Genomic DNA, 27318 nt, shown 5'->3' with positions numbered 1-27318 from the left:
TCACACAGCAGAGGTATGGGAGAGCAGGAATTAGAACCCAGGTCCTCTAACTCCCAGGCCCATGCTCTTTCCAGTACGCTATGCTGCTTCTTAATCAACCAATTGACTTATTGATTAGTGAACCAGGATCGTTTTGCTAGACTTTACAGGGAACTGGATGGGGTGACAAGTGACAGCATGGTTAGCTAATACGCTAAGATGGGGGGTAAACTGAGCATGTCTACAGCATTGTTCTTAAGGTTCTCACAACTGCAAAACCAGAATAATAGAACATGCAAGAATAACCATAACAATTCTTACCACTTGGATATTCATATTGTCAAAAAAAGTTATTACCCTCTCTAGCTCCAAGAAGCAGACCTCCTCAGTTCTACAGATGAGAAGGAAAAAACAAGGGCACCTTAAGAGAGTTGTCCAAGGTGACCCAGCCTGGAAAGGGACAGCCAGTTTTTCAGGATTCGGAGTTCCCGACTCCTGGCTTCCTACTCAGTCCACTGGACCAAGCTGGCTCGTGGCCCTTTGAAAAGAACTGTTTATCGGTGGGCATGAGAACTTTGTAAAATAAATGGACTAGATGAAAATTCTGGCTTTTTTCCATGTGCAGGCACAAATCTCAATGTACCTTGAAAGTCTCTAAGCCACAAACAGGGAGTGAAAAGCTGGAGAATCAGTGTGGGGAAGCAAACAGCTTTTTTCAAGCTCTCGTTCCCTAAGTGCTATTTGAACAATGAAGCCTTTTCTTCCAATATGAAATAAAAGCTTATTTTTTCCCCCTCAAACAAAAGCATTACAGTCAAACTGGATGATGATTCTATTGGGGAAAACAAAGCCCATTACTTCAGAAATAGCCACATCTGTGATAAATGTAATAATTGATGATCCTGTCTGCCTTCAATCTAAAATCCTCACAGAACTTTTGGAAGATGACTCATTTTCCTGTCTTCTGGCAATGCCAGGACACTGTGTGGTTGGAGTCCAACCAAACACTACTGCCAGGAGAAGACAGACCAAAACCCTAACCTGTCCCTCCTCACCAACCCCAGGCTCTGAGTTGGCAAGACTCAACCAGTCGAGGGACTTTGACAAACTAATCCAATAAATATGCTGCCCACTTTATAGATTGGGCCACTCTAAACTGTGGCCAGAAGGAATTTTCAAGACATTTAGAACCTTCTCCTTCTCATCAGAGGGTCAGACAGCAGACTCAGCATCTCAGAACCCAGTTTGCTTACCACGTCTCTATCTGAACACAGGATCTTCCGTGGCATTTGACACGCTTCAGCTCCAGATCCGCGGAAGCATCATAATCAGAGCCCAATGAACTACCGGCATTAATCCAATGTCTTTGAAACTAGAAGCTGCCTTAAAAATATGCTAACGCATATCGAACAAGCACTTGTTTACCCAACGTATAAGGTCAATTTGGGAGGCAAACCTTCCATTCCCAAATCATTAAAGTCAGTTTGTTTTGAGTTGAATTGTTCCTGGCCCTGATTAAACCAAAAAATAAACTGCTCAGCTCCATGAAATACATTCCTGGCTTAGAACACAAGGTTATTATTTGGTAAAAAGACCCCAACAGGAAGCTATATGGTGCTCTGAGAGAGAGTCAGCCTTAGTCACGAGCTAGATACCCTTTTTAGGTGTCCATGGCTTTTCAATCAATGGTATTTATTGAGTGCTTACTGTGTATAGACCACAGTACTAAGTGCTTGGGAGAGTACAATAGAGTTGGTAGACATGATCTCTACCTTTGAGAAGTTTATAATCTACTGTTTTTCAAGTGGTATTGATACTATCTGAAGTATTTTTCTCCTATTGTTTTTTTCAATGGTGCTTTTTAAAGCACTTACTATGTGCCAGGCACTGTATTAAGCACTGGGGTGGATACAAGCTAATCATATTGGATTACAGTCATGGGGCTCACAGTCCTATTCCCCATTTTACAGATGATGTAACTGAGGTACAGAGAAGTTAAGTGATTTGCCCAGAGTCCCACAGCAGGCAAGTGGCAGAGCCGTAATTAGAACCCAGGTTTTAACATGTTTAAGACGCTTTAAACATGTTAGACCTTGTGGTCATTATCAGGTTTGTATAAAATGTTTGAAGGGGGTGCAACATGGCTAACATCTGGGCTAATGGGTCACCGGTGGTAGGCCCTACTCAACTTTTTGCCTCAGAACATCCAGAACCTAGTCTGGGTGTTCTGATTGCACAGGACCTAATGAATGTTTCAAAATAAATTTCACCCTGTCTGAAGTCACCTCAAGGGTCACCCATGCTGCAAGAATAATGCTCTTGAAAATGGCCCTTTTAACTCATAGGGCAGTGTCTGTTCTCCGTCTAAAATCTCCCAACACTTTTATTTCTTGGCCAGTCATTGTGATCTAGGAAGGCAAATTTGTTTCTCAAACTACGTTTATGCCTGTGGTCTCCATGGAGCTTGGGCTTTTCTCGTTAGCATATTTCTCCTTCTCCAAAAGGACTCGGGACCCAGAGTCTAGTGAGTCACATTTCAAACTCAGATTACAAGTTACAAACCCACACATTTTAATTACTCACTTTGGTACAATCTGGATCCAAGTCACAAGCTTCCAAATCAATGTGTGACTGATTAGTTTTTCTCTTTAACTACCCCATGAACTATGTAGTGAGAAGAAGGATGCAGGTTGAAGCTGATAGGCTTAGTGAATATTTAAGAGAAAGAGATTTAAATGCAAAAAACAAGACCACTGATATTGGCCAACATATTATCATCCTGTATAATCCCAAAAAATCAGCCAAGAAGCACAAAAGATATCAGGACAAAAAATATCTCCAATGGGCATCAACCCATTGGACTCTGGTATTTTCCATTTTGCAGTCAATGTAGCTCTCGTTGTCCTCTTGCACTTGTCTTCTCTCCTACCAGGAGCTCCTTCCCTTTCACATCCTGCAGACAACTTCTCTCCCCATCTTCAAAGCCTTTCTAAAATAACAGCTCCTCCAGGAAGCCTCCCTGATTAATCTCTCATTCTCTCACCCTATTCCCCCCACCATCACTACTACAACCCCTATGCACTCAAGTCCTTACCCCCTAAACACTTAAGCTACTCACTCCAGGCCCTCTCCCACAGCACTGAAGGGAGAAGCAGCATGGTTTAGTGGAAAGAGCACGGGTTTGGGAGTCATGGGTCATGGGTTCTAACCCTGGCTCCGCCACTTGTTAGCTGTGTGACTTTGGGAAAGTCACTTAATTTCTCTGTCCCTCAGTTCCCTCATCTGTAAAGTGGGGATGAAAACTGGGAGCCCCACGTGGGACAACCTGATTACCTTGTAGCTACCCCAGTGTTTAGAACAATGCTTGGCACAGAGTAAGCACTTAACAAATACCATCATTATTATTACTATTATCATCTCTTTATTCTTAGTTCCTTCCCCTACTTGTGATTATTTTAGTGTCCATCTCCCTTGCTAGGTTTTAAGCCCCTTAAGTGTGGAATCATGACTATTAAAAACCTAATGAGTGCTCCCAAGCAATTAGTACAGTGCTCGGCACAGAGTAAACATTCACTAAAAACCACTGATTGATCATACAAAAATCTACTCTGTAAAATGTACCTAGGTGGGAATGCATTCCTAGACTTTGTATGTGTTAATCAACACTTGGGCTTAGAAATCAGATAAACGGCGCATCCAACTACTCACTAGGGAAGTCTTCATTTGTGAGTTTAAATGCTGGAACTGAGTTCAAAAAAAGTAGGTCTGTAAAGCTCAAGCCCATTACAGCTCAATTATCCACAGGATTAAATCTGAGAAGCAGTGCCCTTCAAAGAAACAAGCCTGGAACCCAACAGGAACTGTTCCAGAAATGGGGTCTTTCTCAAGTTCCAGGGGATGGAACATTTCTGTCACTGATGGTGCTTTGAGTACTGGAAAACCATCTGTCCATGGTCATAAATGTGTGTAAAAATCTCAACCAAGAGCCAAAAATTGTTCTGGATCTTGCTAATCATTTGGTTTTAAGAATCAATGGGCCACGGAGCAGAAGCAAGGAAAACATGCCACCTACAACCTTGAGTGATGCTAGTGGAAGCCTGCAATGAAAATAAATCTAGGGGTAGCACAAATCCTACTGTAAATATCACATGCAGAGAGCTACGAGTAACATTCAGCTATTCAACAGTTTCATGGTAACTATCAGATCAAAAGTCCATTGATCGGAACAAATCTTATTTTGTTCAAAACTGGGTCAAAAACCCTAGTGTGATGCAGGCCATCCAAAGAGTTGCCATTAGATTCCCCTCATCAAGGTAAACCTGTTAAAAAATGTCTATTTTTAAAACTGAGGTGCTCCCACCATCTTTTGCAGTGACTTTTGGGATCACTGACGGATTGTCCGATTCCTGAAGAGTGCAGAGACCTTGTTCTAATGAAGGGACCTGTAATAAACCAATGGCCTAAAAATAGGAGCGCTGACTAAGAAAGATAAAGTAGAATCCCTTTCTTTGAGGGCAAGCTCCTGATGTGAGAATGTGACCCAGTATTCTTTCACCTTCCCCAGAGAGAATGAACTTACTCTTGAGAGAAGACAGCACTTTTTGGCAAGAGGGAGATGTCTTTGGGAGAACAGAAACCCCTTCCTCACACTTAACACGGCTTTCCGCAAGAAGTCCTGAGCAAGAGAGACCTTTTGTGTGTGTCTGCAAGCCGTATCGAATAATTCTCCAGATAATGGAGGGACTAATAGGAGCCAGGAGACCCACAGGAAAGCTCATCACTAAATACAGACTCCAAATAACCTTTACGGCCACTGGAAGTTGCTGAGGCAAGGATGTTTAGAGAAGTGAAGGAGGTGGGGTAAGGAACTGAGAAAATGAGAAAGCAAGCTAAAATCCCTCCCCCCACCAGGGGATTGCTAATTCTGATATAAATGCCCCCGAAAAGAGGGAGAGGTGGAGTGCATATATTTGAGATTCATTATGGACAGAGACGAAGTTCTAGGTGCCCAGCGAACCAGAGGGAGTGGATCTGTGGTCTCAAAAGTGGAGCGTCACCTCACTATCATTCAACTGCTAGAGGGCATCCATGCCTGACACAGCTGAATTTTGGGAATGTCTTAACTCATCAAAATTACCCAGTTCTTAACCTAATATCAAGGGATAACAGGTGAAGAGACCGGGAATGGGAAGAAATGCAGTTCCAGTAAGGATATACAGGATTAAAGCCCAACTGGAAAAGGCTTAGTGGATTTTGGGCTGTTCCCAGGGAAGGGTGTAGGGGTGGGGGCGGAAAAGGGGAAACAAAAGACCTCTCCCACTCCAGGGTATTATCTTGAAATGACCACGGTGGCATCAAAAATTCAAAGGAGAACAGAGCTGGTGGAGGAAAGCTGTTTGTTTTTATGACATATCTTACTTGCTTGGAGGCAAAATCTGTTGCTGCATTTGGACTCCTGAGAGAACGTGCTGCATCCCTCCCTTCAGGATCTAAAGATGTGACCATCTGAAGCAAAGAAAGAGGCACTTAGTTTCTTTCCATAAAAATATTACACTGCAGGTCTCTAGTATGTTAAACACAGCTAACATAAAGACTGGACATTTAACCCAGAAACAAAGAATGCTAATTCATAGTACTGTGATCATATCAACAATCCAATACAGATACAGTTTTACAAACTCCATGGTCAGGCTAGCCCCTCCCTGTTAACAGGGCCCTGGGGACAGCTTCCCTCCTCCCACCCAATGCCATGGGAAGCGGAAGGAAGGAGGGGCAGGGGGAGAAGATGAGTCACACACCAACCAAAGTCTCACACCACTGGCAGTCTGGGAGCTGTGGACACCACGGGAGTGAAGCCTTCCAGGCTGCTGGATTAGACAATGGGCAGGTGTCACCCTCCCTCACAAAGCTGAGAATGTTGGGAAAGTTGTGATGCAGCTTTCTTAGGACCGTTAGCCTGGATCCTTAAAAATGGACCTGGGGCAGTCTCTCCTCATAATGTTTAGTTAACGTATTTCCCTCTTGGAATTTTTCAGAGATGAATTCTTGTCTCAGTTGTATTGTTATCAAGATTGTAGTGGTTGTATTAAATGTCTCTGTGTCCTCCCCATTTTGATTTTGATGCCCTTGGGGGTCAAAGATTGTGTCAATTAATTTTTGTATAATTAAAAATGATATTATTATAGTTATTATTATTATTATGATTATTTGTTGAGCACATATGTGCCAAGCATTGTACTAGACACTGGGGATAAAATAAAATAAACAGATTGGACATGCGCTCCACCCAGCTTAGGACTCACTCTAAGGGGAAGAGAAGAACAAGCGCAGAAAAGTTAATAATAATAATGTTGGTATTTGTTAAGCGCTTACTATGTGCCGAGCACTGTTCTAAGCGCTGGGGTAGACATAGGGGAATCAGGTTGTCCCACGTGGGGCTCACAGTCTTAATCCCCATTTTACAGATGAGGGAACTGAGGCACGGAGAAGTTAAGTGACTTGCCCACGGTCACACAGCCGACAAGTGGCAGAGCTGGGATTCGAACTCATGAGCCCTGACTCCAAAGCCCGTGCTCTTTCCACTGAGCCACGCTGCTTCTCCAAAAGTTAACTGACTTGCCAAAGGTCACACAGCAGCCTTTAGTACAGTGCTCTCTGCTCATTGCGAGGGCTTAAAAATTGTTAGCAATAATATAAATAATAATTATTGAGGTGACCAATTCATTCTCATGGCATTCCTGTGATAATATTAATAATTATTATTATGGCATTTGTTAAGCACTTACTATGTGCTTGGCATTGTTCTAATCACTAGGGTAGGTACAAGCAAATCAGGGTAGACACAGTCCCTGGCCCATGTTGGGCTACAATCTCAATCCCCATTTTACATATGAGGTAACCGAGGCCCAGAGAAGGGAAGTGAGTTGCCCAAGGTCACAGAGCAGACGAGTGGTGGAGCCGGGATGTGATGGAGAAAGAAAGATTGGAGCTCTTGGTCCTATTTTCAGAGGAGGGAATTTCAGGGCAGAGTGGTTAAGAGACTTGTCCAAGGGAGTGGGCCCAACGCCCCAGATCCCGAAGACCATTCTGGATCCACCATACAGACACCCTGAGGGATTGATCTGGGAAATCCATTAACCTCTCTGACCTCTGTTTCCTGATCTGTAAAATGGGGACAGACACATCAACCTGCCTCATGGGGTGGCGGAGAACTCAAACAACAATGTCTCCTCTTAGCGAGCTCTTTATTTCACAAAAGCTCAGAGCACTTGTAAATGGTAAATGTATTGTGACTACTTTCAATATATGTAATTACCGAAGAGCATTTTGCCAGGATGAAGTGCTGTATACATTCTTAATAACAATAAATTATGTTCCTATAATACTTCCAACCAAGCATCTCAAAAGCCTTGAAACACATCTTTTCCACTACATATCCAAATATCTCCATCCGTCGGATTTAAAAGGGTCATTTTCCCTACAATACCGCAAAGCCACTCCTTGTTCCTCTCTATTCACGGCATTGGTATGAACATAAAAGGAGTTACCCATTAAGGATCCCAGCCCTGGTCAGCATCTTTTCCATAGATTGAGCACTGATAGAGGTCACGGAGCCTTCCACTTAGAGGAAGTCTGTATCGCGCAGTGGGGTCAGGGTAGATGGTATGAGACTCCAGCAGATACTAAGCTGCAGGGCAGATCACACTGCTGTCATTGTATGGTGAAATTTTCACTTCAGAAGAAAACTTTTCCCAACACAATAAAATATCAGGTGCACAGATCCTATGAACACAAACTACCTTGGGAATCATGATGAAAGCTGGGGGATGAGAACTACACTTACCAGTTTTTCCCTCTTAGCACCTTATTTTAGAACAGGTAGTGTGGCCTAATGGAAAGAGCACAGGCCTGGGAATCCGCGGATCTGAGTTCTAATCCTGCCGTGCCACTTGCCTACTCTGAGATTTTGTGCAAGCTGCTTAACTTCTCTGTGCCTCAGTCCTCTCAACTGTAAAATGGGGACTAAAAGCCCAACTTCCCTCCCACTTTGACAGCAAGCTCTGTGTGGGATAGGAATTGTCTCTGATCATATGGTTTTGAATCTAGCCCAGTGCTTAGTAGAGTGTGTGGCACATAGAAAGGGCTCAACAAATACCATGATTAATCTACTTGCTCCAAATGATATAGGATTATTTCAGAGTGATACTCCTAAACATATATATGAGTGATATTTTGGCTGGATGTGTAGAAAATAATTCCTCTTCTTGGATACTATGGATTAGTTGAGAGACCTTAATTATCCTCTGTGCAATTCAGACTGACAAATGGTTTATAAATGGGAAATGTTGATGTATTATCTAGAATTGTAATAAAATTATCCTATCTTCTGATTTTTCCCTCAAGTTAATATTTCGCCCTCCCAATTATTATTATTGTTATTACCATCATTAAAAATTTTAAATTCCTTAAGATATGATTGACAATGAATTTTGCAGGCCAAGGGGAAGCTGCTCTCACTTGTTCAAAACCAAGAGATACAATCCCTACTTTGTAGGCTGTGCCATAAATATACAAATTTTAGCTGTTGAAGTTTGCACATGATTCTAAAATAATGAAGATATTACATTCATATATACTTCAGTAAATCCTAGGACTTACAAATAATAAATTGTGTCATGTTGAAATGTAAATAGGACCCAGTTTTTCTCTTAGGAATGCTGTTGTAAGTGGAGAATTAGTTCCTGAACCAAGTCAGAGACCCTATTTTTGCTAGAATTCCCCAAAATTGTGTAACTCAATCAAACAAACAATAGTATTTATTGAGTTTTTCATGTGAGCAGAGCACTGTTCTAAGCATCTGGGAGAGTACGGTCAACAGAGTTGGTAGACATGTTCCCTGACCTCAAGGAATTTACAGTCTCAATTATAAATGAGCAAAATAGCTAGAGTAGTTTATATGGAGTCAGATTTTACAGCATTTAGTACAGTGCTCTGTACATAGTTAGTGCTCAATAAATACCACTGATTGATTGAAGTAAAATGCACCTGCTGACCCTTCCTGGGTAATCTGCCTGATGAAGAAATGCCCTCAAACCCTCGACCTCTCCCACTTTTCCCCCAACTCTCTTTAAATGCTTCTCCCCTCACCTGATTTCCCTTCCCATTCTAACTTTTAAAATTATTTTAAAGTATTTCCCCATTTTCCTGTGGTTCTCATGAACTCCTCTCTGATCACTGGCAGCCCCAGAGCTAGTGCCCTGGAATGGACACGTGGTAAAGCTGAAATAGTATGTAAATTTAGCAACACTAAAAGTGTCATTCCTCATAAATCAAAGTGTCTCAGATCTGATTGTCTGATCCGCAATCCAAATCTCTTCTAAGACCAAAACTCTGACAGCAATTTAACTAAAGATTACCGGTCTCGCCTATCCCGCCGTCAACCCCTGGGCCACGTCCTCCCGTGGTCCTGGAACGCCCTCCCTCCTCACCTCCGCCAAACTAATTCTCTTCCCCTCTTCAAAACCCTACTTAAAACTCACCTCCTCCAAGAGGCCTTCCCAGACTGAGCTCCCCTTCTCCCTCTACTCTCTCTACCGCCCCCCTTCACCTCTCCACAGCTTAACCCTCTTTTCCCCCCATTTCCCTCTGCTCCTCCCCCCACCTTCCCATCCCCTCAGCACTGTACTCATCTGCTCAGCTGTATATATTTTCATTACCCTATTTATTTTGTTAATGAAATGTACATCGCCTTGATTCTATTTAGTTGCCATTGTTTTTACGAGATGTTCTTCCCTTGACTCTATTTATTGCCATTGTTCTTGTCTGTCCATCTCCCCCGATTAGACTGTAAGCCCGTCAAACGGCAGGGACTGTATCTGTTGCCGACTTCTTCACTCCAAGCGCTTAGTACAGTGCTCTGCACATAGTAAGCGCTCAATAAATACTATTGAATGAATTGAATGAATGAATAAAGAAATTGGGCTTTGCAATGTCCTGGGATTAGGAGTTTAAACAAACTTAAAAAGCTAGTTTATCATCTAGTTTCCGTTAATCCAAAAAAAAAAAAAAAGAAATGGAGAAACCCCCACCCCAGTGTTGAACTGACTGTCTAATCAAAATAAGACGGGAAGAAACTGGAAATTAAACTTATGTACTTATTAGTAGCTCTGCCACTAATTTATTTTTTTCAATCGGGGATCAAATTCACCACATTAGAATTTAGATTCCAATATTTTACAATCTGTACCCACTTCCTAATGTCAGCAAATCCACCATTATACATAAAAATTCTTGTAAAAGAATTTTTAAAAAGATACAGCAGCTATCAAAAAACATTCTGAATAAAAAGGCAATGCAGTCTCTTCTAGTATCCCACATAAGTTAGCGGGGGAAAGTCATATGCCTGCCAACAGTAAACTAAAGATGATACATATGTATTAGGGAGTCTCCTGCCATGTGCTCCTGTGAAATAATAGAAATTAAAAGGTTCTTTACACATTCAACAGTTTCCACCTGTATCTAAAATCTAATTTTTCTTGAGTTACAGAAAACCTAATAGGAAGGACTTCCACTCAGCTATAATTCATTGATTCCTAGCAGAATGAATGAACATCCTTCAAAGATCCTTCAGAAACATGGAGGGCAGCAACTATTGGTACAAAACAGTTTTACAGAGTGTAGTAAATCAATGACTCCTAGATGGTATGACAGATACAGAATATCCTTACTTGAGATGAAAAACAAATTGTGCATTATGATCTTTAATCGATACACATTCAACGAATCAACAGGACAAACAAGATGAGAGAATTTTATTTCATCTTCACTCATAGTCTAAGGAAAAGCAGCGTATTTTTTTAAGTTTCTAAGCCAGTTTGCTAATCGCATATAATTGACGGCATCCGCAGAGTTTGTAGAAAGTGGAGGGAATTTAATCCTTGCTTGTGTCCTTATCCCTGTTGTGCTAGGTGAAAAAAGGACTTCTTAGTGTTTAAAAAGAATCCCTCATAATCAACGATGGATATGCCATTCTTCAAAAACGTCTCATAGCAAGTTTAGAGGAAAGACTGAAGCTCTGGTTTGATGCTTGCCTTCTTTGTCTGAAGAGCAGAATGGAAGCAGATGGCATTTATTAACAAGTTTGCCAAATGGGAAAGCCTCATCTCTCCCAAAAACTCAAGCAGGTAGGCTGGGAGTCCTCCCTGCTAGACTCTAAGCTCCTTGAGGGCTCTTTGGAGGGACAATGTATCCTTATCTGTAAAATCAGGATTAAACACTTGTTTTCCCTCCTATTAGACTGTAAACCCCATGTGGTGCAAGGACTGTATCTGGACTGATCAACTTGTATCTACTCTAGTGCTTAGAACAGTGCCAGACACAAAATAAATGTTTAGCAATTACCATAAGAAACAAACAAACAAGTGCTCAATAAATACTATGGATTGATTAGAGATAGGTGCAATTTGAGGAAAAGGCAAGTGAAGGTACTTGCCTCAGTTACCATAATAATGTTGGTATTTGTTAAGTGCTTACTATGTGCAGAGCACTGTTCTAAGCACAGGTGTAGATATAGGGTAATCAGGTTGTCCCACGTGAGACTTACAGTATTAATCCCCATTTTACAGATGAGGTAACTAAGGCACAGAGAAGTTAAGTGACTTGCCCACAGTCACACAGCTGACAATTGGCAGAGTAGGGATTCGAACCCATGACCTCTGACTCCAAAATGAGTCCCTTGCTTTGCATTTTTTCCATAAATTATTATTATTATGCTATTTGTTAAGCACTTACTATGTGCCAAGCACTGTTCTAAGCACTAGGACAATAAGGTTGTCCCACGTGGGGCTCACAGTTTTAATCCCCATTTTACAGATGAGGTAACTGAGGCACAGAGAAGTGAAGTGGTTTGCCCAAGGTCACACAGCAGACGAGTGGCAGAGCCAGGATTAGAACCCATGCCCTCTGACTCCCAAGCCCGTGCTCTTTCCGCTAAGCGAGGCTGCTTCTCAGATCATTAAAGACTAATGTTCAAAGCACAGAAAAACTTCAATAGTGGGTGGCTGGTCCAACAGGCAGTTACTCTTCCCCTGCTTCAAAGCCTTATTGAAGGCACATCTCCTCCAAGAGGCCTATCCTGTCTAAAAGCCCTCCTTTCCCCTTCTCCCACTCCCTTCTGTGTTGCCCTTTCTCCCTTTATTCATCCCCCCCCCAACCCCATGACGCTTATGTTCAAAGCTGTAATTTATTTATATTTTTAATACCTGTCTCCCCTTTAGGCTGCAAGTTTGTTGTGGGCAAAGAACATGTCTGTTACACTGTTATATCAGACACTCAATAAATATGACTGACTAGGTCTGTAGTGATCTCATGTGGGAAAGGACACTAACTCTCGTGTCTCGTCGTTCTGTCCAGCGATTGGGGATGCTGCCACTTTGGATTTGAAGTGAGAAGCAGCAAGGCCCAGGGGAGATAACACGAGCTACGGAGTCAGAAGATCTGGGTTCTAATTCCGCCTCCACCACTTAACTGCTGCATGACCTTGAATGAGTCATTTAACTTCTCTGTGCCTCAGTCACCTCATCTGCAAAATGGGGACTAAGACTGTAAGCCCTACATGGGACAAGGATTGCATCCAACCTAATAATCTTGTATTTATTTCAGCACTTAATATTGTGCCGGGCACATAGTAAGTGCTTAACAAATACCACTGAAAAAAAAAAAAAAAGGGCATAGGTCCTTGAGGGGATTCTAGTGAAGAGAGAAACATCATTCATTCAGTAGTATTTATTGAGCGCTTACTATTTGCAGAGCACTCTACTAAATGCTTGGAATGTACAAATCAGTAACAAATAGAGACAGTCCCTGCCCTTTGACGGGCTTACAGTCTAATCACGGGCTTACAGTCTAATCATTTGTGCGTAAGCTTGGGTGCATCTAGATCCAAACCCCGAGGGCTGGGAAAGGCCCTGCCCAGAGTCAGTGGGCCGAATTCGAGTCCAGCTGGAGTCACCACCATAGATCTCACCTTGGGGGTGTTCTTTCCCAGGCTGACATCCTTGCCCATCGCGTTAACCAATGCACAGCTATGTCTCTCCCTCCCCTCCCCCTGTGAGAAACCCCACAACCTCCCAACAGAAGCAGCACCGTTTAGTGGATTAAGACTGTGAGCCCCTTCTGGCACAGGGACTGTGTCCAACCTGATTAACTTGCACCTAACCCAACACTTAGAACAATGTTTGGCACATAGTAAGTGCTTAAAAAGTACCATAATTAGTGCTGGTTGTCTCTGGACCAGACCAAGTGTTAGGGTCCAGGGCTCTATCAAAACAGCTGCCCTGCTATTCTCCCGATAAGGTGCCTTCATATCACTCGGAGGGTTTCCAGCATCACAACCCCTAGAACTCTCCTTCCGCATTAAAATAAGATGACAGTTGATCTGTATTAATGCCACTAAGCGGGAAACAGAAACTATTACTGAAATGAAACTCCTATCATCAACAAATACACGTATTCAAACTATGCACATTCAAAAACCATGTCTGTGAAACAGAAGTTTTCAAAAGAAATCAGAGTGGTTACTGGAAAGCAATCTGAAATATTTATTCAGTTGTTTACTCCCATGTCAATCATTCCCTGGCCCATAAACACTAAAATAACCCCTGCTGTAAATTTTTTTCTACGCACACTTCATCTACCATAAAGTCTAATGACATCGTTGCCGAGGCCATTAGAATGACTGCCTGGTTCGACCCTAAAGGGGATCGTTCTTCACCGGGGATGGAACAGGAGGGATATGAGTCTAATTTTTATGTACTTGTCTAACAGAACCTCAGTCACGAAGTGCCTAGGAATATCACAAGACTCTACAGAATCGGGTGCAATCACCTAGAAAGGACTCTGCCTTCCACCCAACAAGGACACATTCATTGCCAAAATGGGAAAACTGGAGAATGTGGGGTAAGTACATCTGTCTCCCCCTCAACACTGTAAACTCGTTAGGGGTGGGATCCACTAATTTTGTTGTACTGTAATCTCCCAGGCACTTAGTACAGTGCTCTGCACATAGAAAGTGCTCAATAAATACCCACTGATTCATCGATTCATTGATTGAAAGTGCTAAATGAATTCCCCTGCCGGGTTCCTCCTATTCAGCAGATCCAGCTCAGGCCTGGTTAAAGCCCTGAGAAGCAGCGTGGCTTAGTGGAAAGAGCCCGGGCTTGGGAGTCAGAGGTCATGGGTTCAAATCCCGGCTCTGCCACTGTTAAGCTGTGTGACCTTGGACAAGTCATATAACTTGGGGATAAAGGCTGTAAATGGGGATGAAGACTGTAAACCCCACGTGGGACAACCTGATTACCTTGTATCTACTCCAGCATTTAGAACAGTGCTTGGCACATAGTAAGTGCTTAACGAATACCATCATTATTATTTCAGGCCAAATTCCCACATCAGAGTCCCCCACCCCCTCAAGGCTCTCTCTTCCTTTCCCACCCCTAACAAAGCCACACCTGACAATCCCCTCACCCTTGGCTTTAAAGCACTCAATCACTTTGACTCCTCCAACCTCACCTTGATACTGTCCTCCTGGAACCTGGCCGGCACACTTCACTTCTCTAATGCTAACCTTCTCACTGTTCTTTGATCTCATCTATCTCACTGCCGACCTCTCCCCCACATCCTCCCTCTGGCCTGGAATTTCCTCCCTCCTCATATCCAACAATTACTCTTCCCCACTTCTGAGTCTTATTGAAGGCATATCTCCTCCAAGCGGTCTTCCTTGACTAAGCCCTCCTTTCCTCTTTCTCCCACTCCCTTCTGCATCACCCTGACTTGCTCCCTTCATTCATCCCCCCGTCCCAGACCTACAACATTTATGTACATATCTGTAATTTATTTATATTAAGTCTATCTCCCCCACGCTAGACTGAAAGCTTGTTTCGGGTAGGGTATTTGCTTATTGTTATAGTATACTCTCCCAAGTGCTTAGTACAGTGCTCTGCACACAGTAAGCATTCAATAAATATGATTGACTGATCAGGTGTGAGGTACTGACAGTGGTGGAAGTAGACAATAACAATAATAATGTTGGTATTTGTTAAGCACTTACTATGTGCAGAGCACTGTTCTAAGCGCTGGGGTAGATACAGGGTCATCAGGTTGTCCCACGTGAGGCTCACAGTTAATCCCCATTTTACAGATGAGGGAACTGAGGCACAGAGAAGTTAAGTGACTTGCCCACAATGACACAGGTGACAGGTGGTGAAGCTGGGATTCAAACCCATGACCTCTGACTCCCAAGCCCGGGCTCTTTCCACTGAACGACGCTGTTTCTCTGACAAGACCCCACCCAATCAGGACTGGAGAGATGGATCACATGGTTAGGCCAAGCAAAGTGTGGATGGAATTCTGGGACTGGAGCCACAGCAGCAGCTACAACTTTCACCTTTCTGTCCTGACCGAGTGAACAGTGACAGGGGAACCTGAGAGCATCAAGGCCCGCCTCCCGTTCCCCAGCAAATGGAAGTCATCCTTCTCCCACACACCCTCATCCTGCCCCTTCTTTCCAAAGCCAAGAACTGCCGAGAGACAACACAGGTGGATGGATCAGGAGAGGGCCAGCCATACCGGGATCTGTCCAGTAAACACTCAGTTAGCGTCACTTAGCGAACTAAAAGCTGTCGACTCTGATCAAAATCCAGATCCCCCTTCAACTGGAGTTCTTCATGCACAGAGGACAACTGGGAAAATTGAGCATCTGTGCCCATTAAGGCTGAGGAATTGAACATCACTAGCTATTTCTGCAACTGCAATCACCAACCCACCTCATCCCACCACCCATCTCCAACTTCTCTGACTCATTCATTCAATTGTACTTATTGAGTGCTTACTGTGTGCAAAGCACTGTACTAAGCATTCAGGGGAGTAGAATATAACAATAAACAGACACATTCCCTGCCCTCAGTGAGCGCACAGTCTAATTCCCTCTTCCTCCCTCACCTTCCTGGTCAGATCCCTCCCACCAACTACTCTATTGGACATTTCATACAGTGCTCTACATACAGGAAGCGCTCAATAAATATGATTGAATTAATGATTGAATGAATTTCTGTGAATATCAGTTCATTAATTCCATATACTTGATAGCATCCACATTTCCCTCTATGTCTGGCTCTACCTCTGTCTCCTGGGAGCTGTAAGCTTCTTGAGACCAGAGACTGAGTGATCTCCTTTTTTGTTGCTCCCTTATGCTTACTTCAGTGTTCTGTACCCAGTAGATGTCCAGCACAGTCAATCCCTCTATTAATTGTCTTTGTTGAGTGACTAATAAACCCTGGGCCAAACCCTGGTCTAAGCATTTGGGAGAGTACAAGAGAAGTAGTATACATGATCTCTGTCCCCAAGGACTTTACAATCTAGCTGGGAAGGCATCTGTTAAATGATAGGTCGGAGAAAGTAATAGAGTATGTAAAATATGTACACCAGTGCTTTGGTGGGAGTTATGAATACTCAAAGAACTTAGGTGATGTGAAAGGACAAAGTGGCAGGTGAAAGATATAAAAAGAGCAGATTAGATATTAATCAGAGAAGGCCTCCTGGTCGAGATGTGATTTCAGAAGGGCGTAGGCACCCAGTATAGTATTGCTAAGTGCTTAATAAGTGTCAACACGGTTATTGCCAATGATGATAATCAAAGAGTAACATGGTCCTCCAGAGATATCAGCTGCTTTCCAAGTGCACTTACTGCTAGCCCTAGGACTCCACAGATCCCACAGCTAAGAACCCCAAACCTCCCTGGTGCTGGGGTATGGCCTACAGAACACAAATATGGTATTCACATTGCTGCCTTCCTCTCAAGGACCTTAAGACTTTTGATCAGAATTTCATTGATCACCACACCTCCCCAGTCATGAACATGATAAAACCTAATTGGCTCCAAAGCAAATCAGAAGAGTATGTTTCCAGATCCTTTAAGGGATGGAAAAAGTAGCAGCAGGTTGTGTCTGGAAGGAGCAAGGGAAGGAAATGGAGGAGTAAATCTGCTTCTGAACATTGGATTCTGAGTCACGAAGAGCCTGAAATTCTGTAACTCTAATCTCTTATATCATCATCACCCTTGGCTTTTATTGTCTCATCTTTACTCAGGTATGTAACCAACAATCCCTTTCCTGCCTTTTTAGACTGTGATCGCTCCCCTTAAGAGCTAACACTCACATGTGCATTTTTCCCAGTGCTTAGTACAGTGTTAAAATAATCCTATCATTGCTACTAGTACTCTTCCTATTCTAGCAATATGAGGGACCAGCAGTTAAAATGCAAACTTCTGTTTCTGGAAGGAGCGGTAAACTGTGGTTTAACTCAGTTGAAGGCAGACAAACTGGAGTGTCCAGAGAGGTGGAGCAACTTATCAAAATCACATAGCCAACAAAACCTTAAATCAACTCCTTTCACTGAAGGGTGGGGAATAAATCAGCAGAGTTTTAGCTGTTTAGCCATTTACCCTATTCTTGTTTTTTTCCAGGTTTTTATTTTCCTTCTCAAATAATTTCTGACTCATTTTTCAATAGTTGAACCCCATGACTCAGTCTTGATCTATGTCCATCTTTTCATTTTTGTCTCTATCTCTGTCTTTCAGTCATTTTTCACGTCCATAAGTTGGTGTCTCATCATGCCACACTGCCTCTATCCTTATGCTTTCTATGCAGCTGTTACTGAACCTGTTTCTGATTTTTATTTTCTGTCTCTGCTTCTTCCTCTCTGTGCACTGTCTCGCTTTAATATTTCTCTGTCTACAGACTCTCTACTGGCCATCTGTTTCTTTCAATGACCATCACTGTATCTCTGGGACTATTTCCTTTGGTCAATATCTCTTGGTTTCTGCAACTACATCTGACTGTATTTCTTTATCTTTGTCTCTAAACGTCTCTGTTTCTGTCATACTGTGTTTCTTGTCTCTTGAACTCTAACTCTTTCTCAGTCTCTCTTTGTATGTCTCTGTCTGTGTTTCTCCAAGCTCCTGGATTCCCTCAGTAAACTCATCCCTCAGGTTTAACCTGCTCCAAAGTAGGTCTGGACCTCTTTGTATGGGAATGTATCTGTTTTGGCGGCAGGAGAAATACAAGCCATATTTTCCAAGTGCTTGAATGATTTTTTTTTAATACATTAGCATGTGGGTGATGATGGGAACTGGATAGCCACTGGTCTTACCTTTTATGGTCTGCCTATGCACAGGGAAGAATTTTCAGCATTAGAGAATAGTAGGCAAACTGGTTCACTAAAGGAAGCAAAACAGTGCTTTCTTAGTTTTGTTCTTGCAACCCAAAATCCCAAGTAGCATCTTTCTGTTTGGGGCCTTGAATGAACTCAACTGAAACTAGAAATTTCATTTTGTATAGCTGAAAAGGTAGGAAAATATCAATCGCTTGGGAAATTCTTGGTGGCTATTAGGATATGTTAAATTCAACCTCATACCATATGTATTTTTGCTCTCTGAATAAATGGCACAAGTCAGTTCCCTATAAATTCAGAATGTATATTAGAACACGAAATCATGTTTTAAGTGAATTTCACATATTGCTTCTCTTCATCATCCTAAATACAAAGGATTAGACTTGCCACTTCATGTTTCAGATGATTTTTTTTTTTGCCTGACCAGATCAGAACAGAGGTTTAGGACCAATAAAAGCCCAGAATTACATCAAGTGGAAGTGAGAAGAAATCGGTTAAACCTCTAAATTCCAGGGAAAAGTTCCAATCATGCTTGGTGCCTTCAAGATGGTGCCACACAACTATCCAAACTGTAGTTTCCTGCAATTTTACCTAACAGTCTAAAAGTTGGGTAAAACTGCCATAATGCATTTTGGTTATTCTTCACAGTGATCATTACTAAAAATGCTAGATTGTACACCATCCTATTCTATTCTTGGGAGAGATTTCCTGCCTCAATTAAAGCCTCCTTCACAAGGCATTTTCCCCTCAATTCCAATATGTGAGGTTATTGTCACTTTTCAGGTAACTGCAAAAACAAGTCATTCTCCCCTGCCTCAAACTATGTGGGGACTTGAGGAGCAAGGAAGGATCTTTTGTTTTGTGATCTAAAATAAACATTTTACAACCCCGATAACATTGTGTTCCAATATTGTGCCACTTGTATCACTCGAGCTCCTTTTGTGACACCATCTGTGGTATAATTTCCTAACTTCAAGAGGTTTATGAGCCACAAAAATTTTCCCTAGACAGAAACTTAAAAAACTTAAACAACAGCCTGAGCAGAGGAAACAACAAGACTCCAACCATAATGGGCTTTTGTTTTTGGCTGATTGTCAGATATTTCTACCTACAAACACCAAAAAGGAAGTGTTCATTGCTGAGGAAGAGCAGTGGATGGACTTGAGGTAAGAGGCCAAAGAGGTGTTTCCCATCAGCAGAGCTGACTAGGCCTTCAGTGGGGGGATACCTAGAGGGGGCTGTATTAATATGCCCTTTCTTTGTGGAACATGGTCTAATAAAAAATAATAATTGTGGTCTTGCTAAGTGCTTACTGTGTGCCAAGCACCATACTAAGTTCTAGGATAGATAATTCACTTCGGGCACAGTTCCAGTCTCCCATGTGGCTCACAATGTAAGCAGGAGGGAGAAAAAGTATTTCATTCTCATTTTACAGATGAGGAAATGGGCGCAAAGAAGTTGAGTTGTTCAAAGTCACACAGCAAGAAAGTGGTGGACCTGGGATTAGAACCCAGGTCCTCTGGCTCCCAGGCCCATGTTCTTTCCACTGGGCCACACCGCTTCTCAAAAGAATAAGATTACATCCATATCCTATATGATGAATTTGGGAGGTGAACTTTAATTTCTCCACGACTCGTTGAGCAGAATTTTTCCAGACAGGTGGTAGACTTCCTCTCATATACTAGAAAAAAAGATATCTACAGGATGACAAGCTAGACCCAACATCAGGAAGGATGCATGGAAATGTGAAAAATGATGCTAGGCTTTTTGATGTTCATATCAGATGAAGACCCAATTCACAACCGGTCTTTCTTCGAGAATTCAACAGTTAAGATTTTGATTCCTGGCTCCAACATCCAGCAGTGTCCATTCCGGGAAGTCCCTCCCATCATAGCGTCAATATTGGAAGGGGAGGGAAGCCTAAATTCAGCTGACGATCTCCTGTGGGCCCCATCGGCACACAGCCAAGCCAATACTTGATTGTGGAAAATCTTCAGGATCCACATTTCTTAACGTTGCAAATGATCAGCAGTTTCGTCTACAGTCAGCGGGGATTTGGTCCCAGGTTCTTTGTTCCCGTCTGAACAGGTCAGCTGACACTCACCTTGTCAGAGTACTGCACACGGGGATTTCTGGCCGGCAGATGCCATTCTTCTGGAGCCCTGATGATGGGCCGATGGCCCCTTGCCAACCGCAGCTGCTGTCGGGTCCTCAGGTTTCCCTCGTGGCGGACACTTGATCTGCTCCTCGTCAATCGAGGGGACCGGCTGGTGTCATGGATTTCAGATCCTAAAATACTGGACTCTGAGCCACACCTAGGCGCAGGGAGGAGAATGAAGTGTCCAGAAGTAAGGGAACGCCTGTTGAGGCTATGTCACCAGGGGAGGAGGCTTCCGGCTTCAGATGCTTAGAGCATCTCGCGGGAAGGACGGCTCGGCGAGAATCCCCAAAATAGCTGGTGCATTTGGACGGTGAAGACCCCAGCAACTACTGAGATGATGATCCTGGCAGCCACCTCCTGATCTAGGGTGCTACGTACAGTTTTAGTCTTAGGCTGGAGTCCCTTTGCCAGTAAACTAATAGGAAGTTTAGGGAAAGTGTCACTTCTTTGAGAAGTTGCTCTCAGTATGTCACTCACTTCTATGAGAAGCAGTGAGGCCTATTGGAAAGAGCACGTGCCTGGGAGTCAGAGGACCTGGGTTGTAAAATGTGAAATACCTGTTCACCCGCCCTAGAGAAGCAGCATGGCTCAGTGGAAAGAGCACAGTCTTGGGAGTCGGAGGTCATAGGTTCGAATCCCGCTCTGCCACTTGTGAGCTGTGTGACTATGGGAAAGTCGCTTCACTTCTCTTTGCCTCAGTTACCTCATCTGTAAAATGGGGATTAAGACTGTGAGCCTCACGTGGGACAACCTGATTACCCTGTAAGTCTACCCCAGAGCTTAGAACAGTGCTCTGCACATAGTAAGTGCTTAACAAATACCAACATTATTAAAATGTGAGCCCCATGAGGGACAGAGATTGTGTCCGATCTGACTGTATTATGACTACCCATTTGTCCGCTGTGTGACCTTGTGACTTTACAGACTCCTCCTCTGTAAAAGAGGGATTAAGTCTGCGAGCCCCATGTGAGATAGGGACTGTGTCCAACCCTATTTGCTTGTATACACCCCATCACTTAGAACAGTGCATGACACATAATAAGTGATTTACAAATGCCATGATTATTATTCTCCTAGCCCTGAATTCAGAGCCTGCCCCCATAATAAGCCCTAACAAGTCCCACAAAAGCTATTCTTCAGACTCAGTTCTGGGGTCAGTACACTCTTTTGGGTCAAAACCATGGCACAGTAGCACTTCCACTGTTATAATGTCATCACATGCTCGCACACATTCCAAGACCAGATTCAGCTAGTGTCCTGGATTTCCACCTCGCCTTATTTTCCTCTCATTCACTTCTCCAATTGCCTGAAAGGGAGCACCGATGTGCGTTCATGGGATTATTAGTAAAATCTCATATCAAAGCTATGGATGAGGCAAGGCAAGGGGGATTTTAGAACAAAGCCTAAGTTTCAGGACCTGGATTCTGCATTTAAAATAGAGCAAACTAATGCAGCGGCAGTTTAGAGGTTCCAAAAGTTGAAATGAGCCACTCTGGTTTCATTCCTGAATAATGAGTGAATAATTGCCACCATGCCTTGATTATCCAGGAGCTGATAATCCAGCATATGGATTATCCAGATTTCCCTCCTGGACTCCTTACCCTTGGGCTATTTCACCGTTCAGAGAGGTAAGAAACCATTCCATTTTCCTCCTCAACAGCACAGGTAGAAACTAAGTTTAGCTAAAATGGAGTTGGGGTGGGGGGTTGTGCATCTCTAGGTGGATTCAATTATCCATTTCTGTTGCCCAGTGCCAAGTTGACTGCACATTCTTCCACTTTAACAGGGTAGAATCTTAATAACAACAGATACAGAGAGAAAAAAAATCAACATGTCACGTCTCCCTCTCCTCTTTTGAAAATAGTTTAGCCTTGTAGGTTAATAAATGTGCATTGTATGGGTGAGCTGGAATGCACTTTAAGCCAGACTCTATTTCTTTGTGAAAAATTAGAGACCTACTTATTTGAATTCCTTCCCTCTGCTCAGTGCTCCAAGCAATGCAGATTTCTTTGTATGTTTCCACTAAATTATGTACAATGCTAGATAAAAGATTTGTTTTGAAAAACAGCCACTTCCAAAAATAAGAGGGTTTATCAATTCCAATCATTCTTATCCAAAATTAGTTGTCAAGTTTCAATAGCCGGAATGAATTTAACAACATAAATTCAGCACCGATGCTGAATGACTAATACAACCTTGCCAAAGAACTCTATGTATTCAGTCCTGCTGGGGTTGACCAACTATATTTAAAATATCAGCACTTTTATGCTATAATAGCTCCTATTAACAACAGTTGACTGACACTAGATGTATTCAAACTAAGCATCAATTAAAAAAATGCCAACCTCTCCAAAAATGAGGAAGCGGCTGTCCTACCCTTACCGCGGTAAAAATGAAATAATTGCCGTGGCGTTATGGGACTGAATTATTTGACTAATTGACAGCAATATTTTTCCTGATTGTGAAAGGCCAGCAAATACATTACAATACTGTAGCAATATTGATGTTCGCAAGGTCTCATTAGGCCCACTTGATGTCAAAGTTGGCCAATCACGTTACCGATCCCTGTTTATCAGTCAGAGTTAAACAAACGGCTGGGCCAGTGGAAACAAAATAGAAGTTGAGGACCACATTTCCATCATTATTAAGTGGCACTCTCTCAGGAAAGTCAGCAGGTGGGAAAGGTGCCTCAGCCCAATCGAAGGGCAGGCTTCCAAGATCAGCCACGGATGCCAGTGTCTTTAAGTTGCATCAGTATGTCAGAGATGAGAATGGATCTTCGGCATCTCATCTGGTCTCCCCTTCTTCATTTAATTTTAGACCAGTTTTCACGATAATAAGAAATTCCTGAGCCTGAGAGGTCAGAAGCAGACGACGACTTTTCACATTCGGTCTACTATCTCTGCTTCGGTTGAGCATTGTTTCCATCATGCAGTAGAAGATGATGATCTTGGCATGTTGGTTTTTCCCCGACTGACGTGATCTCTTAATTAAAAGAATAGACAAATATAAAGATTTAAGCAGGTGTTCTGGCTGCTAGGAAGCAGAGTTCCACTGCAGGAAAAGAGTTGAGCGACCACAATTGAGTTCGCTTGGCAATCATTTTTAGTAGCAAAACCACAGTCATCTGTCGGTGGGATAGAATTGGGGGAATCACTTTTGGATGACTTGAAACTGAAAAATTCCAGCAAACAGCCGAACCCAGCAGCGGCTGTAAAAGTCTGCCTCTCTTCCCCCTGTGCTCCGGGTGAGCCGGGAAATTTCATTTCATACATCATTTACAACATGCTGCTGTGGTATGTCCACCGCTTTCTCCCAAAATGCAGCGGCAGCAACCATAGCTGACCCCAGGGAGTTGACCTCTCCCTTTCCACATTTAATTTTAAGGTTCAACTGAACTCTACCCTACTGTCCAAGATCCAGTGAACAGAAGCATTCAGTGTGAAACCTGAAGACCTGCAATTTTTGCTTTTCATTTTGCCCCACCCACACCTCACTCATCCACATGCAACAAACCAGAAGCGTGACCCGTATTTATATAAATCCTGGGTTTGCTTGTGTGGCCTCCTGCACTTAAAAGCCACCCTGAGTGGAAGGTCACTTTTACAGCCAAAGCTTAAAAATGAGTACGAGGCTGAAGGGTGTTGCTAAAAAAGAAAAATTTGAGAAGGTGAATCGGCATAATTTTCTTTCCTAGGGAAAGATTCACAGAGAAGATGAAGAGGCGGTATGGCTTATTGGACTGGGAATCGAGAAACCTGGGTCCTAGTCCTGGCTTCACCAATCGCCTGCTGTGTGACCTTGGGCAAGTCGCTTAACCTCACTGTGCCCCAGTTTCCTCCTCTGTAAAATGAGGATAAAATATGCAAGCCCCTTCCTTCTTAGAGTGTGGTAAAGGGACAGTGTCCAATCTGATTTTCTGGTATTTAGCACAGTGCTAGACACATAGTAATGTCTTAATTGTGTGACTGTGGGCAAGTCGCTTAACTTCTCTATGCCTCAGTTACCTCATCTGTAAAATGGAGATTGTGTGAGCCTCACGTGGGACAACCTGATTACCCTGCATCTACCCCAGCACTTAGAACAGTGTTCTGCACATAGTAAGCGCTTAACAAATACCAACATTATTATTAATAAACCCCACTTCTCTTTCAAAAAGAAAAGGGGGAAGAATTCATTAATGCACTGCCATGATTTTGATTTCAAAAACAGTATATCATAAACATCTAAGTCTCTAATATAGAGAGCAATTCATTGATTCATTCAATCATATTTATTGAGTGCTTACTGTGTGCAGAGCACTGTACTAGGCGCTTGGGAGAGAACGACATAACAATAAACAGACACATTCCCTGCCCACAGCGAGCTTACAGTCTAAGGGGGAGACAGACATGAATATACAATTATTAACATAGAATATAAATCATATCATTTATAATTCATAAATGCATGTGAATATATACATAAACACTTATGAAAATGGGTGGTTAAAAACACTGGGGAAGAGCACCAGTTGGGACAGCTGACTCCAGGAGGGGCGGGCAACCTTTAATACCCGTATGTCCTGACTTCAGTTGGCTTAAAATGTCAACCATCACTCCACATTAACCTAGTTATTTTGCTCTGAAAATTATGCAACTATCAATAACCCACTGTGCTACCCTCCAATGCCCACCCCTCTGCTGAGCACACTGTTAAAAGAGCAAAACCGACAGCTGCTGAAGAAATAAGAAAAGCTAAAAAAACTTGCAGCAGGTGGTACCACCTGTGCCCATCTAATTCTAGCCCAAACAATCTACTACTGACTGGTGGTGAAGAGTGAAAAATCAGTTAGTCACTCACAGTTGGGAGAGGGCGCATAGGAACATCAGCTTGAGCGCGGCTGTGCCTTCTGGGAAAGAGATCAGGAAATTACAGCTTCAAAAAGCTTGTGTACTGGTGGGGGACTGGGGGCAGAGCAGCAATGGGGAGGAGTCCGTGCCTTACCGAGAAACAGCACTGGGCTCTCTGATACCAACTCCTTCCCCGCTCGTCCCCCTACACCGAGATGGGAGAATTAAGGGGAGCAAAGGAGCTCTCGGTAGTTTAAACTCATTTAAATACACTGGATGATTAGAACTGAAGAGAAATCCAATAAAAGGTACCGTGAAGTGAGAAGCTCCTACTTAGCCCTCCATCTTTTATTTGTAACGCAACGATAGTGGATAGTGATGTCAACTGCAGGTCGACCCACCCGTGGGCCCGGGATAATTTGGTCCTTCTCTGTCCTGTACCTCTTAATGAAGATGATGACTACTTGTTAAGGACTTACTAAGTGCCGATCACTGTGCTAAGTGCTAGGGTATTTTCAAAATAATCCGAAGGTCTCTGTCCCAAATGAGGCTCAAGGTCTAAGAGGGAGGAAAAATGGGTAGTTCTTCCCCATTTTGAAGATGAGGAACTGAGGCCCAGAGAAGCTAAGTGACCTGCTCAAGTTCTCACACAGCAGGCAAGTGGCAGAGCTGGGACTAGACTCTGAGTCTCCTGACTCCCAGTCCTCTACTCTGTCCAGAAGACCACACTCACTCTTCTCACAACAGGCAACCTGATCCAGTGCTTAGAATAGTGCTTGGCACATAGTAAGCACTTAACAAATACCATGATTATTATTATTATTATTATTATTAAGAATTTCAGTCACAACAAATACACATCTGAAATAGCTCTTCTGCTTAAATAATTAGTCATCCAGTGGTATGTATTGAGTACTTACTATGTGCACTGTACTAAGGGCTTGGGACAGTACAGTACAGTGTTGTTAACAGACACGTTCTCTGCTCATATATAAATTACTAACATGCACTGAACTAGTCAATCACAGTTTCCTATGGGCCAGCCTGCTCGAGAACTTTTCAGGAGGTCCAGAATGCAATTAAAGCAAATGGCAATGATGAAGCACCACAAACCCCACTCTGAGTCAGGGATGTGAGGATGGGATGTGTCCAAAGGGTGATGAATCCCACAATCCACTGAGCAACTGGTCCTCCTTCTACTCTCTCAAGACCTCCCAACAGTAAACTAGGCTTTTGTGGGTAGACTTATACTGACTGATGGAAAGCCACTGGAAAGGATGTGCTGGAGAAGTCCCTAGCCAGTGCGTGGATCCCTGAAGATGAAAGAGTGACATTCTGACACCTTCCCATTCCGATATTTCTGAGGCATCTGGTGGCATTTTGATGGAGGAAGCCACCTTTTGAGCTTTCGGGGAACTGCTGACAGGAAGACAGTTATAGACAAGCAGAATCTTCTCTTGATTAGGGACGGATGCCACAAATTCTTGAATTCATGGTGTGTGCTCTCACTATTTCCAAAATGGAAAACATGCCAAAAGACCATTATTCAGGGCTAACACAGCAGCTTAAGGGCCGAACGAGATCAACTCTTCTCAAGATGTAGGAGACAGGGTTCTCTCTCTGTGGGAGGGGAAGCTACCCAAGGCGGATGGTGTTGGGCTAATAATATTTGCTAAGCATTTACTATGTTCCAAACACTGTCCTGAACACTGGGGTAGATAAAATGCAATCAAATCAGACACAGTCTGTCCCACACAGGCCTCACATTCTAATGGGGAGAGAGAAAACCATTTTTTAATTCCCATTTTACAGATGAAAAAACTGAGGCAAGGTGCAGTGACTTGATCAAGGTCACCCAGCAGTTCAAAGGCAGAGCCCAAGTCTCCTAACTCCCAGGCCCACATTCTTTCCCTTAACAATAATAATGATAATATTTGTTAAGCGCTTACTATGTGTAAAGTACTGTTCTAAGCGCTGGGGGAATATAAGGTGATCAGGTTGCCCCACGTGGGGGTCCCAATCTTAATCCCCATTTTACAGATGAGGGAACTGAGGCACAGAGAAGTGAAGTGACTTGCCCAAAGTCACAGAGCTGACAAGTGGTGGAGCCGGGATTAGAAC

General features: G+C 43.0%; 1 protein-coding gene across 2 annotated transcripts in view; it reads right to left on the bottom strand.

Moving 5' to 3' along the window:
* The window catches only part of PPARGC1A (PPARG coactivator 1 alpha), a 526318-nt gene that overhangs the window by 292101 nt on the left and 206899 nt on the right, over window positions 1–27318 (bottom strand). Inside the window, exon 3 of one of the 2 annotated variants that reach the window (XM_029083445.2) lies at window positions 5398–5484. The exons of the other annotated variant lie outside the window; for it this stretch is intronic. Coding sequence (XP_028939278.1) covers window positions 5398–5484 — 87 coding nt within the window. The remainder of the gene's footprint in view (window positions 1–5397; window positions 5485–27318) is intronic. 2 annotated transcript variants of the gene reach the window in all.

Source organism: Ornithorhynchus anatinus, chromosome 18 (genome assembly GCF_004115215.2).
Source record: "Ornithorhynchus anatinus isolate Pmale09 chromosome 18, mOrnAna1.pri.v4, whole genome shotgun sequence".
In the NCBI taxonomy this organism is placed as follows: Eukaryota; Metazoa; Chordata; class Mammalia; order Monotremata; family Ornithorhynchidae; genus Ornithorhynchus; species Ornithorhynchus anatinus.
The sequence above is the reverse complement of the archived record's forward strand: the minus strand, read 5'-3'. Positions and strand labels throughout refer to the sequence as shown.